Source organism: Pleurodeles waltl, chromosome 1_1 (assembly GCF_031143425.1).
Source record: "Pleurodeles waltl isolate 20211129_DDA chromosome 1_1, aPleWal1.hap1.20221129, whole genome shotgun sequence".
Taxonomy (NCBI): domain Eukaryota; kingdom Metazoa; phylum Chordata; class Amphibia; order Caudata; family Salamandridae; genus Pleurodeles; species Pleurodeles waltl.
In genome coordinates this window covers 595,861,037-595,878,963 of record NC_090436.1, presented here as the reverse complement: position 1 = coordinate 595,878,963, position 17,927 = coordinate 595,861,037, and the positions used below count along the sequence as shown (strand labels likewise).

Here is a 17,927-nt window from a genome sequence, read left to right as displayed (position 1 = left end):
GGAATGTGTCAGAAACCCCTCTCCCTTGCTCTAGATGCATCCACACCGAGTGAGGGGATCACGGCTCCATTGTAAAAATTACAAGGACTGTGGAGGTGACAAATTGGAGCCTCACCAGGGGTGTGTGGACGTGTTCCTCGGCAGAAGTGAGGCATTAAAGCGAAACCTGCCATTATTCTTTTATTTATTTGTGGGTCACGTAAGATGTCCCAGTCCTCGGCATAACCTGCTGCTAGGGCATGAAACGAGGTGGGACACTGGGCACACTTTCACATCAACTTCCATCTTAAGCGCCACAGTATGTAGGATGCTGCAATAGGGCCCAGGGGAAAGACCTGGCACCATATTACAAATAATGCCCTCACACCCGTTGCACCCCCAGGGCATTGTATGTAATATGATCCCTAGTGCAGATCTCTGCCTTGGTGAGAAAAAATAAAATGGATTTATTTTTTTCAAATTGTGGGGCAGGATTATTTCTCAGCTACTTGTGTTTATGCATGTCTGCAATCATGGAGGGTTGGTTCGTTAGGAAAGGTGCAGTAAGGTAAATGTCACCGACCCTGTGCCTGTGTGAGGGAGGCTATGGTGGATAAGAGGACAGACCACTGAAGAGGACTCTACAGGTACCCTCTGGAAGACAATAGTCCCAGGCTGCCACATCAACAAATCCTGGGAGTCTCTCCTCCCAGGATATCAGTTAGTATAAAGCAGTGCTACTGTAGAGGATGTAACAGACTTCTGCTGTCCAGGTCAGGATCTCTGCAAAACTCTACACATGTTCTACTCTAGTTATGTTTGTGGTGATGGGTCAATCCTTATTGCATAGATCCTCCATTTTCAAGCCTGGCTAGTTTCCTCAGTGTTACCTTTCTCACAGTGAGATGTTGCTTCTGCCCACCATCTTCAAAAAGACTGCTTGAGCCATACAAAAATACTTCAACTCCACCCACGACTTTAACAATCTTATGTCAGCGTGGGCTCACACAGGTGCTGGGTACCAGAATGTGTTCCATTGTGCATCACCCTGCTCGAACATCTAAACGCCTTGTGTGATCTTATTAATTAAATGCTTCGGCCAGAAGCCCATCTTATCTGGCACCGGTTCAGAGCTTTGAGGTTAGGCGGAATGCCAGCAGTTCACCTGAAATCCTTTCATAGTAATGTCACAACTTCTTCCCTGTGTTCTTTGGCACAGGCGTTTCATTACTAACACATTTTTGTCAAAGCATTACTGGTTTTTCTTGCATCTTAAAGAGCTGCTAGCAATGAAGAAATAAAGAAACGTAAATTTCAGCCCAAGGTAAAGTCAGGGTGATCTACTGGAGCCAACTCTGTTTGTACCGCAGAAATGAGAAAGTCTGCTTTTTGCTGCACTCAAGCAGCTGGATGAGGCAGAGCCTGAATGCAGCCTGAAGGATAACAAGGGTTTTTGTTTTAAGGTAGTGTGTGTATGCTGTAGTGCAGTGAGGAGGTAAAAACTGGTGCTCGGTCAGAGTAGAGCGCATTCATTTAAAGCCCAGTTAGCACAATATGCCATTCTCACAGTCGTCAACTTTTGGTGGCTGTTGTACCAGTGATTGAGAATAAGACTAAAAATGTGTTTCCCATCTTCATGTTTTTAGTGTCTAAAGTGTTTTAGTAGATTGTGAGGACTGGTGTGATACAGAGCATTGGTGGTATATGCAGGGATGTTTGAGGTTACAAAAGTTAATGAATGAGGTGGCATTACGAGCTTGCATGTCAGAGAAGCTCAGCGTTCACTGACCCCTGTTTTCAAGATGGAAGATTTGCATCTTTGTCCCGGTGCTATTGACTTTTTTGCTCTGGGGCTAGCCAACACCTTTTGATTTTAGTAAAACTATGTGTATAATATACTTACTTAGAGGGGCTCCCAGCCAGCCCTTTAATTTAATTGTTCAGTTGTTGTGCCATTTACGTTTTTCTTCCACACCCCACAGCATACTGTTTGGAGCAGTGGGTCAGCCCACTTTATTAGTTGTTTAACTTCACCATGAGTGACGACATTCTGCTCTTTTATATTGGTGGGTATCCAGCACCTCCCACAACAATATAATTTTGGAAAAATAAAACATGACAAAACAAGCATTAACAAAGCCAAAGTGATGTCAGTCAGATTTTTTAGCTTTGCCAATACTTGTTGTCTGCATCATCAAGTTTTCCTATGCGAACATTTATATAACTGAGAAACTATTTGATTTCAGGATCTCTTCCCATTTTGCCCTCTCAATACAGTCACCAATGCACTCCTACATCATAGCTCAAGATTGAAACCCTGCTTGTACGTATATTTTAATGTAATTGAAGTTTTTTCTGTCCTTATGCTAGGTGTTTTTTCTCCTTATGCTGTAATGTAGTTGAGATCTCCCCTTATGGGTGCAGTCTAAAGAATGTAAATATATTGCAATGCATATTAGCAACTGTAAAGTGTGTAGACTTTATGGGTATTTCTGATGTTGCTGTTTGATGCCAACAGAGGCCTAACAGATGTGTCCTGCTTCTCCTTCTTGATGCCAGGTTCATGAGGGGTGACTACCACATCGACGTCTGCATCAACGACTATTTGGATGTGTTCTGTCCTCATTACGAGGATTCCGTGCCTGAAGACAAGACTGAGCGATATGTCCTCTACATGGTGAACTTTGATGGCTACAGCTCTTGCGATCACACCTCCAAGGGCTTCAAGAGATGGGAGTGCAACCGCCCGCACTCGTCCAACGGGCCGCTGAAGTTCTCAGAGAAATTCCAGCTCTTCACCCCCTTCTCCTTGGGGTTTGAGTTCAGACCCGGCAGAGAATACTACTACATTTGTGAGTATATAGATGCGGGCCATGTGGTTTGCTGCTAAAGGAACACAACCTTCATTGCAGCTGTTTTAGTGATGTTTCTATTGCTTACATGTGTCACTGCACACGTCACACCTCCATCGTACAGTGGCTGAAATACTTCTTTTTGTCCCACGCATGCTGGTGCATGCCATCCTGAAGTTTTAATAGTATGGTGCTCTTAGAATATTTGGGACTTTAGGTCCAAGTGTGATGTGGTGTGGAGAGTGGCAGCATTCTTGAAGGGCACAGATACAGTTTGATCAGCTTATTGACTGTGTTCTGCATGGTGCGCTCTGTGGCTTTCCAACAAGCCTCCGAGTGTTCCGCCCAGAGTTGTCCGCATGCTAATAGCTGCAGGCTGTGGAGCGACAATGGCCCAGCTACTGCAGACTCGTCTTTCTAGTTGACCTTTGCACCCGGAAGCAGCCATTAAAGCCCATTTCATCAAAGGCATGCAGTATACTGGCGGCTTCTCGCCTTTAGACTCGTTTCAACCACATTTGGGTGCTTTTAGACCCATCAGAAGACACCGCTCCCTCTGCTAGAACAGGATTTCTTAGCACAAAAAATGTAATTTCTTTAGTAACCCATTTCTCCTCTTTATTTTGAATCTTACTGGAAAAAAAACATGAAGACAGTTTGAGAGCCAGTATACGAAGTTTTTTCCTGGAGATAATTATTCAGTAAAAAGAAAAGTGAAGTGGTTTAATTATAGCCACCAGAATGTTGAAAGGCTGCATATTTGGCTTTCTTTTCTAGCCACCATTTTAAAAGACTACAGAAACCCAAGGGCAGGATTAAAGCCCATGCGAGGTTCCAGAGAGCCCAGATGTGGTCAGATGTACTTAGAATTTGCATTGCTGAGCCCAAGCAGAGCAAAGAATCTGGATATGCAAATACAAAATCACAATTTTAAAAGTTCCGAACGGACATTTAGATTGGTGGCTGGCATCGTCAGCTGTAGTCTCCACTTGTAGTGTCCTCGCAAGTGAGTGTGTCATTGCTGTGCAACACCTTGTGCAGAGCATTGAATGTTCACCCGCTGACAGGGGCGGGCAGCTTCTGCTCCACCTGGCACACCTGCTGGCATCTTCCTGGGCCTTTCCTAGGAACACAGATTTTTGGAGTTTCACAACCAAATAAATATTAACACCCACGTTTAGCAGCAGATTTTATATGTTTCTTATGCTGAGCATTTAGTGGGAGATTTAATGAAAGATTAAAGTTACAGTGTTGACTCCATTCACCTTTTCCGTGAGAAGGTTCTGAACTTTATTTGCCTTCGGACTGTCTGCTGCTGTCCCCCACTCGTGGTGGTTTAGTGCAACGTCTCGGTGTGAAAATGTTGGTTTTGGTTATACAAATCAGTGTACTAGCATCATTACAACTGTCAAGGGTAACCATTCAAAGTGCTCTAAGACGTCACCCCTCTAGATTCTTTCTATAATGTTAGCAGGAGTATCAGAGTATTTTTCGTGAAGAGGTGATCACCTTGCACTTGTTACTGTTATTCATGTAAAATAAAATTATGTTCTTGTTGACCAGGCCTTATTAATCTATCTGTTAACTGTTTTCAATTTATTAACAAAAGAAGCAGTTCAATGCACAATTTCCCATTTCACATGCTCATCAGTCAACAAGTGGTAGGGTCTTGTCAGGCTCATAAGTTGATACTGCTCACTCAGTAATGAAAACAAATCCTGCAGAGCACCACTCGTTGATGCACACAGTATTCATCTCTATGTATCAATAACGTGGTATCTTTGTACAATGTATCCATAACCTTCTAAGGATCTGCAGGGGTAGCTAAAAGCCTATGTTTTGTCACATCATCCTTGTGGCGATTTGTTCCCAAATCTGTCCCTCTCTTCACAGCAAAAGAAGTATAATTCCTTCCTGCCGCATGCTTTTAAAATACATGTTTTTCCCTCAAATGTTGGGCAATCAGTGGAATCTGTTACATCCTCAGGTTTGTCAGTCACAACAGTCAAAGGAGAATGTTCTTTCTCCCCTAAAATCAGAGAAGTTTTGTACAAAGCTTATGCTTTATATGGCAGTAGCAGTACTAGATTTGGAGCTTTACCTCTGAAAGAAGCTAAGGACCAGATGTAGCAAAGGTTTTTACCCATTCTGTGTCGATGGGAAAAAGTGTTCGTACATATGGCCCATAGTGCCCACATTTCTATGAGGTTTGATGCATACTATAGAACATCTTTGGGGCAGGTTTCTTTAAAATATCATTGTCAAGCTGCTCCTGATTCACAGCTGTGTTGCAAGGTGATGGCTCTCACAGCAGGTCGCAAATGGGCTCTATCCACATTGGAGTATCAAAAATTATGGCACAATGAATTTTGCGATCTATGCACCTGGCTGTAGTCAGTCTTACTGAAACAGTAATCAGGGACACACAAAAGGGGAGCTCCTGCCTAGAAATATCTTTATCTTGAACAACAGAAACTACAGTCTCACCTCTCACGTTTATCTTATCCCAAATCACAGTGATAAGGAAGAACTAATCAGCGGTCCTTTGCTAACACCCCTCATTGAATTTCCTAAGTAGTCTTCATCCTCCACACTTCACTGTCTGGATCACTACCTTCCAACCACAGTGCTGTATGTATGAATTACACATCCACTGTGTGAGCAAACCATATCGACCATGCTAAACTGGAAACATCCAAAATGGATCCCACTGGTCCTAGTATACAGACATTCACATCAGTAAGAGTTCTGATATGTATGTGTTCCACACACTTACTGCACATACATGCACTCAACACATGGAATGTCGGCACAAGATTTGTAGTTTCACACATCAGAACTTTACATGAGAGAAACCAGTAGGCTCGCCTCTACTTGACACAGAGAAAATTAACTTATTATACTACTGATTTACAACTTACCACCATCAGTCTCACTTAATATGATACTCCAGTTGCATGTACAGTAATCCCATGCCTGGTATGGGGCACACTGTTTGCACTCCTCCAGGTCACAAAACAGGCCCTTGTCCTCAAATTACCAGTGATAGGTTTAGGCCTCTGTGCAAACACTAGATTATTGTAGTGTCAAGGCCTATCTAAAAGTCAGGATACCAGTTTCATGTGCAGTCGAGGACTCTAGCCCCTTCAACATGTATTGGACATTTCCGTACTAACAAATTTCATGCTTGGAAAGATTTGAGAAGATAAGCCTTTGTGTCTACACCCTTAAGTTGCTTCTGATCATATGACACTGGCTGTGTGTTAGCTCCGGCTATGCCTCCAGTTGCGAGATTCGGACCATTACTATTTGGGAGTTTGATTTTGTAAAACAAAAAAATCAGCTGCATGAAACCTGGGGGCCACTCAGCAAACCTTCAGTGCCCTCTTTGGAGCTATTGTGGTGACTCCGCTGAACACACAGAGATCTCTCCCAGGCAGGTGGAGGTCTCTTGGCGTAGCAGGATGTAGTCCACCAGGGAAGCCTTAGTTCCTAACTCTGCCCGACTGGCAGATGGCATGCCACCCACCAATATCTCATTGAGGACCTTGGTCTCAGCATAGCTTGATCTCACCTCCACATCACATCCAGCTTGTCGCTCCAGTTTATCACTCTGTGCTGCTGCTGCACCGCTTACACTTTCTCATTGTGGACATTCCGTAGTATTTCATCTTTTTTTCATGGCCATCTCTTAAAAAGAATGTATGTGTTAACTTCACAATATTTCCCCCTTAGGAACGTGCATGATTTTTCACAGGTACAATGTTGTTTTAACATGTTAATTCTTATTTTTAAAGGTCATCGCTGGTTTCCTTGTCAACTAGGAGGTGCTGCTCCCTTTGTACATACATATATTATGATCATTCTCAGACACATTTGTATTAGAAAGTACATTTTATTTACTGCATTGTTGTGTCAGTTGGATGCCTTGTGCTTGCCTGTTGCTGACAATGCTGCAGTCAAAAAGTGCTTTATTCAGAGTTTCTTGTACCTCGAGGGGTTTCCCATTTAAATGAGTCTGCTAAGTTGCAACTGGAGTAGACTCTGATTTGCTAATGGCACATACCCATTGGAGGCACATGGCTACACGGACGACTCCCCACACCTGATATGTGGAGCTTTCCTTTCTTCTTTTGGAAATGTGATTGGCCTTCTGTCACCTCCTTAAAAAAACTCTTATGATGAGTATGCACGTCTCAGAACGTTGGTAATACATGGAAAACCTGCCCGCCCAGTAATAAATCTGTATGAATTTTCTTTAGGCTACTTTTCACCGCCAATTCCCCACTCCTGATACTTTTTTCAATAAATCATGTAAGGTAAAAAAACAAAGGGATATGTGGTGCATGGACATAAGCATCAGGGCTGCGGCTTGGAGAAAGCGTGAGTATGAAAGGGTATGTATGTCTCAGAATATTCAAATCTTTTGCCTTATGATCGTCTGATGAACATTGAGAAGGATGTTATCCGCTGCGAGTTGCTTCTTGTTTGCTTTGGAAACATGAGAAGACCAAGGGCAGCTTGTTTAGGGCCCAGATTTCACTACATGTCTCCACTTTGAAATTCATTCTCATCCAGTAGTTTATTTTTGTATTTTGGTATTTCAACAAACATCTTTTCAGATCCATCACGTTGTTCCAAATAACTTTAGTTATCGTCTGTACAGGACACATCCACTCAAGGTTTTTTCGCACTGTATATTAGATGTATGTGGTTACCTAAGTCAGTGGAGCTCCTTCTACTTGCCTTGGGAGGATGAAAGACTGAGTGGATCTTATGGCATTTGAACGTGTAGCTGTGAGATCAAGCAGACATTCCAGTATTTTATTGAATTATCTGTTTGTGCCAAGATAAGATTTTGAAATAATATTTTGAATGATCGTGTCTCTGCTTATGTGATTCTAAATGCTTTTACAAATGTCTATTTGCTGTCTTGTGTTGTAAAGGGTTATCAAATTAACATCTCAAGAGAACTCACAAGGCATTTACAACCTTTGAATATGTGGCAATATATATGCCAATAAATCACTACTCTTGAGTAATAAATATTTATTAGTAAATAGAGTATTAGAGGCTTCATTCATTGCCGGAAGGGAGTTAACTCGTGGAGCTATGGGAATTCAGGAGGTTGTGCCAGTGCTTAATCTGAGCCAGTGGTTTTTGGTGCTGGCACTTATGAAAGTCTGCCACATGGTGGTGGTATTTGTCTCATTAAGAGGCGAGTATAACAGGAGTTGTTTATTAATTCACTATATACTGAAATTGACTACTACCTGCCGCCTAAGCCATTCTTATAACTTTGGAGGCCTGGAATACTCAAAATGTTCACATTTGTATGTGTGATGCTTAGTAATTGTGTTGTTGCTGCAGTTGGAAGCGCTGGCAAGTGTAATGGGCAGTGCAAGCAGAAGTGGCCTCCTGAACAGGGCCCTGGCGGTTACATGTTCACAAATTAAGCACGCATGTGTGTGAGAGCACACAGTCGTGCTTTTCTTCTCTTGGAAAGGGAAGCAAAAATACCTTTAAAATACATTTATGCCTGGCCTTGAGTGAAGATTAAAGAATTACTCACAACAGGAAAAACTCAAGAATGAGGCGAAATATACAGTGAACCTGTTAAAGAGAAACCTGAAACCCTTGCCAGAGTCTTAATAGATTTTGACGTCGGTGGTGCTGTTCAAATTCTCCAAGGTAATATTAAAAGCTGTTGAATAATTTGAAGCTCAGCAGGAATCTCGACACACTTATGAGGATTTTAAAAAACATTGGTCCCTGTTGTCAGTTTTTCTAAGCTATTGTCCTCTTGGTAATAGAATGAAAAAATAATTATGATGTGTATTAACTTTTGCAAAATGCAAAACACAGATGGGGAACATGAGAAAACGCTAGGGGGGGCATTACTGTTATTCTCAGCTTCTTCCAGTGCTTCTGTGCTCCGCTCAGTCAGCAGGCATCGCAGACATGCCCATTCCTGCACCTTCTTCTGGGCGGTGGCATGAGATGCTGTGAATATCCAGTACCTGTCCACGCGTGCCATCAATCGCGATTCTGCCTCACTGAGTTTGCAGGGTATTTGTTGCCAGAAACTACTGGCTTTGTATAGCAAGTTATTATTAAGACGGGAAAAATACAAGCTAGGAAATTTTAACAGTAAAAGGTAACAGTAATGGATAGCCAAATAAACTAGCGTGAGTAGCATGTGCTGGGCACAGTTAAAGGCGTCACAATATACCATAAACTCTCAGGGGTCAAAGGCAGCCTAGAACCCCAACACCATAAGATTATCTAAACTTCTCTTAGCAGTTCTGTATTATTAAAAATAGTTGTGTTCGTCCTTACTCTGGTAATTATGTCAGTCTTGCCAGAGGTAATGTTATGACATAAGAACCAGATACTGTGCAGTTTTGTCTTTTCCGAATTGCTGTAAAGGATGTTAGGTTAAGTATTGGGGCTGTAGTCCGGGAATTTCAGTGAAGAGGAATGTTATTCTCAAAGAAAACATATGTACACAAAAACTGTTTTAGGATTTCAAACCCAACATCAGACCCAGCTCAAGCAGACATAAAAATGCATCCCTTGTAAAAGAAATCCTAAAAGTACACCATCCATATATTCTCTCAAAGCATATGTGCCCCTGGAAATGTCTGCAAATGAAGCACTTTTGTTGCAGCTTCTTAATGTAGAGGGTTCGTTCATAGCCTCCAGTTCTGTATTGGAAGAGCAGTAAAAGACAACTGTTGGGTAAATAGTCCTAAGCTGGACATTCTTGAGCTTGAACAATGATGTTCATGAATACTGACCAGGACTGTCTCATTTACTCTAACTGGTATAACCAATGTCCTTCAGTCACACATTCTTCTTCAGAACTGTAATCTGATGATGTCCTTAAGTCAAAAAAACATTGTAGATAGCCCTTATTCTCGGAGAGTTGGCAAATTTGCATCTAAATTCTATTCCAGTTTTCCTTCTGAATTAGATTTAGAAAGTTCAGGTGGCAAATTTGCATCTGAATTCTATTCCAGTTTTCCTTCTGAATTATATTAAGAAATCTCAGGTAAAAAGAGTGATTGGTTGCTTCCTGTAGTTAACATATCCTTACCTGTTGTTACCAGCCTCAGCAAAAATAGATCTGGCCTAATAGATCAGGCGCACTTGGTAGAAAGTTCTGTAGCTGCACAGTTCCTCGTTCTTTTTTCCTCGCATAACCAACCAGTCACTGTGAGGGCTTAGCAGCTCGCCTGTTTATACTTTCCCTTCTCCACCCTGCACAGTAGATACATTTGGATGCCCTCAGTCCAAGTAGAACGTCTGTGTATCGGAACTTGTCGAGGTAGAATCTGTAATACTAAACCCTACGTTGGTTTGTACTGCATAACCTAACATGCATTCTGAAGAGAAGTAGGGCTTAGGCTGGCTCATTATACAAACCAACTGCATGTTACCTGCATGGTTGCAAAATTATAATAATTCATAGTGCACAAAATACAGAAGTTATGGAAATGTGTCTTCAAGTAAAAACATTCTTAAATTCTTAGTGGTGTGCTATGGCTACAACCATTATGTGCACTGCTTAGAAAGGTGGTTGTATGTACACATGCTTTTGAATATTTGAAAACACTGTCTTTTGTTTCTTGAAGTACTAAAACTCATTCATGGAGCATATATAGAAACATAATATGCACTTATATTTCTGCCCTAAACCAAAATTGTGCAGCCTTGCATTGGACAGTAACTAACCAAGCATTGGCAACGCCAACTAGTCTTGCTTTCAAACAAGTGAGACCAATTGGCATTGCCAATGCTTGTTCATAGTAGTCTGTCAAGACTAATAGTGTATCTTCCCCATTTGTGGTGTGTTTCACTAGTGACCACTAGGTGGCCCTGGAAGGTAGCAAACTGCTGCTGTTTAAACGTGGCTCAGTTTACAAAGCAACAAGGAGGATCAGAAAGAATGGCAAATCTACAGATTGTGAAAGCCAGAAGCTCTTGGGGGAGGGGGAGGGCTGGGGGGGGGTTGTTATAAAACCGAAAGGGAGGAAAGCAGAAGGCAACTAAGATTTACAAAAAAGCTATCCAATCTTGAGTAAGGATGGGCTCTGTGGGGTAGGGTGTACAATGCTGTCTCCCAGTTGGAGCTGTCTGTTTGCAACACTGCAAAAATTGAAGCCAAATGAATTAATATGGTTGTTTTTATGATATGTTGCGACAGTGCTACCTCCAGTTACTAAATTGATTGTTACCTTTTAATTATTAAACTGATGATGCTTATGGGAGACAGTCAAAAACTTCTTCTGAACCTCTGATTGAGAATAGCTACGCCAAATAAATAGGTTTTATATTCATCCACACAGTTAAGAATCAAGACATCGCGGTTTGTGGCAATAACTGATAAGGCCTCGTACATCTTCGAACTTTGATGAGCACAGTCCCTCTATTAATATTTCTGTATAGAGTCCAAGCTGTCTAGACACTTGTTAAATTGTGGTTTAACTATGCAAGCAGCATTTGTCTGGGCATAACCCCCAAAACACTCTAGTGCAGTGGTCCCCAACCTTTTCACTTCTGTGGACTCCCATTATATCAATACTGGAGCCCGGGGACCCCCACTGAATCATTATTGGAACCGGGGGACACCCACTGAGTCAATACTGATAGCTGGGACCTAATATTATTACATTTTTTAAGCTGCCGTGGACCCCCTGATGAGGCTTTGCGGATCCCCAGGGGTCCCCGGTCTACAGGTTGGGAACCACTGCTCTAGTGCTTTAACGTCATTGAAATGGTGGTGCATGGTTTGTCCCCTCTGTAAGACTGAAATATCATATTCCCCAGCACTTTAGGCATTACCATGATTGTTAGCAACAAGCCAGGGGATGTTGCAATGCCCATGTCTTATGAACTTTGCCTTTAAACACTTCGCTGCCAGGCCTTTTCCCCCTCCTGTGCCAGGCCTTTTTTTGCCTATTTGGGGCAGTTTGCGCTTAGGCCCGCATAACTTTTTGTCCACATAAGCTAACCAAGCCAAATTTGCGTCCTTTTTTTCCAACATCCTAGGGATTCTGGAGGTACCCAGACTTTGTGGGTTCCCCTGAAAGAGGCCAAGAAATTGGCCAAAATACAGGGAAAATTTTGTTAATTTCAAAAAAATTGGAAAAAGTGGCTGCAGAAGAAGGCTTGTGGTTTTTCCCCTGAAAATGGCATCAACAAAGGGTTTGCGGTGCTAAACTCAGCAGCTTCCCAGCTTTCAGGAACAGGCAGACTTGAATGAGAAAACCCAATTTTTCAACACAATTTTGGCATTTTTCTGGGACATACCCCATTTTTGCAATTTTTTGTGCTTTCAGCCTCCTTCCAGTCAGTGACAGAAATGGGCATGAAACCAATGCTGGATCCCAGAAACCTAAACATTTCTGAAACCTAGACAAAATTCTGAATTCAGCAAGGGGTCATTTGTGTAGATCCTACAAGGGTTTCCTACAGAAAATAACAACTGAAAAAGAAAAATATTGAAATTTAGGTGAAAAAAACATAAATGTTTCTCTACGTTTTACTCTGTAACTTTTCCCTGCAATGTCAGATTATCGAAAGCAATATACCGTTACGTCTGCTGGACTCCTCTGGTTGCGGGGATATATAGGGCTTGTAGGTTCATCAAGAACCCGAGGAACCCAGAGCCAATAAATGAGCTGCACCCTGACGTGCGTTTTCATTCTATAACGGGTATACAGCAATTCATTTGCTGAAATATAAAGAGTAAAAAATTGCTATCAAGAAAACCTTTGTATTTCCAAAAAGGGCACAAGATAAGGTGTTGAGGAGCAGTGGTTATTTGCACATCTCTGAATTCCGGGGTGACCATACTAGCATGTGAATTACAGGGCTTTTCTCAAATAGATGTCTTTTTTACACACTCTCCTATATTTGGAAGGAAAAAATGTAGAGAAAGACAAGGGGCAATAACACTTGTTTTGCTAATCTATGTTCCCCCAAGTCTCCCGATAAAAATGATACCTCACTTGTGTGGGTAGGCCTAGCGCCCGCGACAGGAAACGCCCCAAAGCGCAACGTGGACACATCCAAATTTTTGGAAGACAACAGAGGTGTTTTTTGCGAAGTGCCTACCTGTAGATTTTGGCCTCTAGCTCAGCCGGCACCTAGGGAAACCTACCAAACCTGTGCATTTCTGAAAACTAGAGACCTAGGGGAATCCAAGGAGGGGTGACTTGCGGGGCTCGGACCAGGTTCTGTTACCCAGAATCCTTTGCAAACCTCAAAATTTGGCTAAAAAAACACATGTTCCTCACATTTCTGTGGCAGAAAGTTCTGGAATCTGAGAGGAGCTACAAATTTCCTTCCACCCAGCGTTCCCCCAAGTCTCCCGATAAAAATGATACCTCACTTGCGTGGGTAGGCCTAGCGCCGGCGACAGGAAACACCCCAAAGCGCAACGTGGACACATCCTAAATTTTGGAAAAAAACAGAGGTGTTTTTTGCGAAGTGCCTACCTGTAGATTTTGGCCTCTAGCTCAGCCGGCACCTAGGGAAACCTACCAAACCTGTGCATTTCTGAAAACTAGAGACCTAGGGGAATCCAAGGAGGGGTGACTTGCGGGGCTCGGACCAGGTTCTGTTACCCAGAATCCTTTGCAAACCTCAAAATTTGGCTAAAAAAACACATGTTCCTCACATTTCTGTGGCAGAAAGTTCTGGAATCTGAGAGGAGCTACAAATTTCCTTCCACCCAGCGTTACCCCAAGTCTCCCGATAAAAATGATACCTCACTTGTGTGGGTAGGCCTAGTGCCGGCGACAGGAAACACCCCAAAGCGCAACGTGGACACATCCTAAATTTTGGAAAAAAACAGAGGTGTTTTTTGCGAAGTGCCTACCTGTAGAGTTTGGCCTCTAGCTCAGCCGGCACCTAGGGAAACCTACCAAACCTGTGCATTTCTGAAAACTAGAGACCTAGGGGAATCCAAGGAGGGGTGACTTGCGGGGCTCGGACCAGGTTCTGTTACCCAGAATCCTTTGCAAACCTCAAAATTTGGCTAAAAAAACACATGTTCCTCACATTTCGGTGACAGAAAGTTCTGGAATCTAAGAGGAGCCACAAATTTCCTTCCACCCAGCGTTCCCCCAAGTCTCCCGATAAAAATGATACCTCACTTGTGTGGGTAGGCCTAGCGCCCGCGACAGGAAATGGCCCAAAACACAACCTGTACACATCACATTTTTTCATAGAAAACAGGGCCTGCCTGTGGATTTTGGCCTCTAGCTCAGCCGGCACTTGGGGAAACCTAGCAAACCAGCGCATTTATGAAAACTAGAAACCCAGGGGAATCCAAGATGGGGTGAATTGTGGGGCTCTGACCAGGTTCTGTTACCCAGAATCCTTTGCAAATCTCAAAATTTGGCTAAAAAAACATGTTTTCCTCACATTTCAGTGATAGAAAGTTCTGGAATCTGAGAGGAGCCACAAATTTCCTTCCACCTAGCGTTCCCCCAAGTCTCCCGATAAAAATGATACCTCACTGGTGTGGGTAGGCCTAGCGCCCGCGACAGGAAATGGCCCAAAACACAACGTGGACACATCACATTTTTTCATAGAAAACAGTGCCTACCTGTGGATTTTGGCCTCTAGCTCAGCCGGGCCCAGGGGGGGCAGAAATGGCCTAAAATAAATTTGTCCCCCTGCCCCCCCGGGAGCGACCCTTGCCTATGGGGTCGCCCCCCCTTGCGTGACATTGGTGCCAAGGGGGGCAGAAATGGTCTAAATACAATTTGCCCCCCAGGGGAGCGACCCTTGCCTAATGGGTCGCTCCCCATCTCTACAAAAACAAACAAACAAACAAAAAAAAAACACAAAAAAAACAATTTGCCCTGGTGCCTAGAGGTTTCTGCCCCCCCGGGGGCAGATCGGCCTAATACAATTGGCCGATCTGCCCCCAGGGGGGGCAGAAATGGCCTAAAATAAATTTGCCCCCCCAAGCCCCCCGGGGAGCGACCCTTGCCTGCAAGGTCGCTCCCCTTGCGTGACGGCGCAAAAAAAAGATCCCTGGTGCCTAGTGGTTTCTGCCCCCCTTTGGGGCAGATTGACCTACAATCGGCCAATCTGCCTCCAAGGGGGGCAGAAATGGTCTAAATACAATTTGCCCCCCAGGGGAGCGACCCTTGCCTAATGCGTCGCTCCCCATCTCTAAAAAAACAAACAAAAAAAAAAACCCACAAAAAAAAATTTGCCCTGGCGCCTAAAGGTTTCTGCCCCCCCCGGGGGCAGATCGGCCTAATACCAATAGGCTGATCTGCCCCCAGGGGGGCAGAAATGGCCTAAAATAAATTTGCCCCCCCACCCCCCCGGGGAGCGACCCTTGCCTGCAAGGTCGCTCCCCTTGCGTGACTGCGCAAAAAAAAGATCCCTGGTGCCTAGTGGTTTCTGCCCCCCTTGGGGGCAGATTGACCTACAATCGGCCCCCAAAGCGGGCCCCCAAAGAAATGGTCTAAATACAATTTGCCCCCCCAGGGGAGCGACCCTTGCCTAATGTGTCGCTCCCCATCTCTAAAAAAACAAACAAACAAAAAAAAAAAAAACACAAAAAAAATTTGCCCTGGCGCCTAAAGGTTTCTGCCCCCCCCGGGGGCAGATCGGCCTAATACCAATAGGCCGATCTGCCCCCAGGGGGGCAGAAATGGCCTAAAATAAATTTGCCCCCCACCCCCCCCCGGGGAGCGACCCTTGCCTGCAAGGTCGCTCCCCTTGCGTGACGGCGCAAAAAAAAGATCCCTGGTGCCTAGTGGTTTCTGCCCCCCTTGGGGGCAGATTGACCTACAATCGGCCAATCTGCCTCCAAGGGGGGCAGAAATGGTCTAAATACAATTTGCCCCCCAGGGGAGCGACCCTTGCCTAATGCGTCGCTCCCCATCTCTAAAAAAACAAACAAAAAAAAAAACCCACAAAAAAAAATTTGCCCTGGCGCCTAAAGGTTTCTGCCCCCCCCGGGGGCAGATCGGCCTAATACCAATAGGCTGATCTGCCCCCAGGGGGGCAGAAATGGCCTAAAATAAATTTGCCCCCCCACCCCCCCGGGGAGCGACCCTTGCCTGCAAGGTCGCTCCCCTTGCGTGACTGCGCAAAAAAAAGATCCCTGGTGCCTAGTGGTTTCTGCCCCCCTTGGGGGCAGATTGACCTACAATCGGCCCCCAAAGCGGGCCCCCAAAGAAATGGTCTAAATACAATTTGCCCCCCCAGGGGAGCGACCCTTGCCTAATGTGTCGCTCCCCATCTCTAAAAAAACAAACAAACAAAAAAAAAAAAAAACACAAAAAAAAATTGCCCTGGCGCCTAAAGGTTTCTGCCCCCCCCCGGGGGCAGATCGGCCTAATACCAATAGGCCGATCTGCCCCCAGGGGGGCAGAAATGGCCTAAAATAAATTTGCCCCCCACCCCCCCCCCCGGGGAGCGACCCTTGCCTGCAAGGTCGCTCCCCTTGCGTGACGGCGCAAAAAAAAGATCCCTGGTGCCTAGTGGTTTCTGCCCCCAAGGGGTCCAGAAATGGTCTAAATACAATTTGCCCCCCAGGGGAGCGGCCCTTGCCTAATGCGTCGCTCTCCATCTCTAAAAAAACAAACAAACAAAAAAAAAAAACACAAAAAAACTATTTGCCCAGGCGCCTAGAGGTTTCTGCCCCCCCTGTGGGCAGATCGGCCTAATACCAATAGGCCGATCTGCCCCCAGGGGGGGCAGAAATGGCCTAAAATAAATTTGCCCCCCTCATCCCCCCCCCCAAAGCCCCCCCCCCCGGGGAGCGACCCTTGCCTACAAGGTCGCTCCCCTTGCGTGACGGCGCAAAAAAAAGATCCCTGGTGCCTAGTGGTTTCTGCCCCCCTTGGGGGCAGATTGACCTAAAATCGGCCGATCTGCCCCCAAAGTGGGCAGAAATGGCCTAAATACAATTTGCCTCTCCAGGGGAGCGACCCTTGCCTAAGGGGACGCTCCCCATCTGTAAAACACAACAACAACAAAAATCCCTGGTGCCTAGTGGTTTCTGCCCCCCGTGGGGGCAGATCGGCCTAATAAAAATAGGCTGATCTGCCCCCATGGGGGGCAGAAATGGCCTAAAATAAATTTGCCCCCCAAGGGAACGACCCTTGCCTAAGGGGTCGCTCCCCTTACGTGAAAAACAAACAAACAAAAAAAACTCCCTGGTGTCTAGTGGTTTCTGCCCCCCTTGGGGGCTGATTGGCCTCATAAAAATAAGCCAATCTGCCCCCAAAGGGGGCAGAAATGGCCTAAATATAATTTCCCCCTATGGGAGCGACCCTTGCCTAAGGGGTCGCATCCCACACCTAAAAAACAAAAGAAAACAAATAAAAAAACAAACCAAAAAAAAGTATCCCTGGTGTCTAGAGGTTTCTGCCCCCACTGGGGGCAGAAAAGGCCTTAAAAAAAAAAGACCCCCTGGGAGCGCCGATGGGGGAGGTTGTGTGATTGTCAGCGCGCGCTCGCGCGCTGACGTCACAGGGGGGGTGGGAGGGGTCGGGGGTTGAAGGGGAAGGGATTCCCCTGTCAGCCCTGACCTAGGGGGGTGGGGGGGCGGCCCTCGGGAGGAGCGCTAGCGCTTCTCCCGAGGGCAGCATTCAGGACGTAATGGTTACGTCCATGGCGCCACACGGGCGCTGCCATGGACGTAACCATTACGTCCGTGGCGGGGAAGGGGTTAACTTAATGGTTTTTCTATTTCTTTGCAAGAAACCGAAACATTGCCTAAATATATGAACACTACAGCCCTAATCAGTAAGTTACTAAAGACTCAATTTTACCCGCATAATCTTTGTTTTTTCTTTGTTATTCAGTCCTAGCACCAAAAAACATTCTTGCCTAACACATGCTCAAGAAAACAGGTACAACATAACCAGACTATAAAAAGATAGAAGACACAGACCTATATATAGAATAATATTGCTGTAATGACAAGCAAACGCAAAACAAATTCTTTGAAACCTAGGAGAATATATGGTTTCACTTACAGTAAAGATGGTATTCATTTTTGGGAGTATTATATTTCTAATTAACATAAAGATTTACTGATGGTGGTGTGCA

The 17,927-nt window shown here is 44.6% G+C and overlaps 1 protein-coding gene across 7 annotated transcripts in view; it reads left to right on the top strand.

Annotated features, from left to right (window-relative positions):
* EFNA5 (ephrin A5) overlaps window positions 1-17,927 on the top strand; it is a 423,510-nt gene that overhangs the window by 309,236 nt on the left and 96,347 nt on the right. For all 7 annotated transcript variants that reach the window (XM_069226310.1, XM_069226272.1, XM_069226290.1 and 4 more), the window contains exon 2: window positions 2,539-2,831. In XM_069226310.1, coding sequence (XP_069082411.1) covers window positions 2,543-2,831 — 289 coding nt within the window. In that variant the 5' untranslated portion in view covers window positions 2,539-2,542. The remainder of the gene's footprint in view (window positions 1-2,538; window positions 2,832-17,927) is intronic.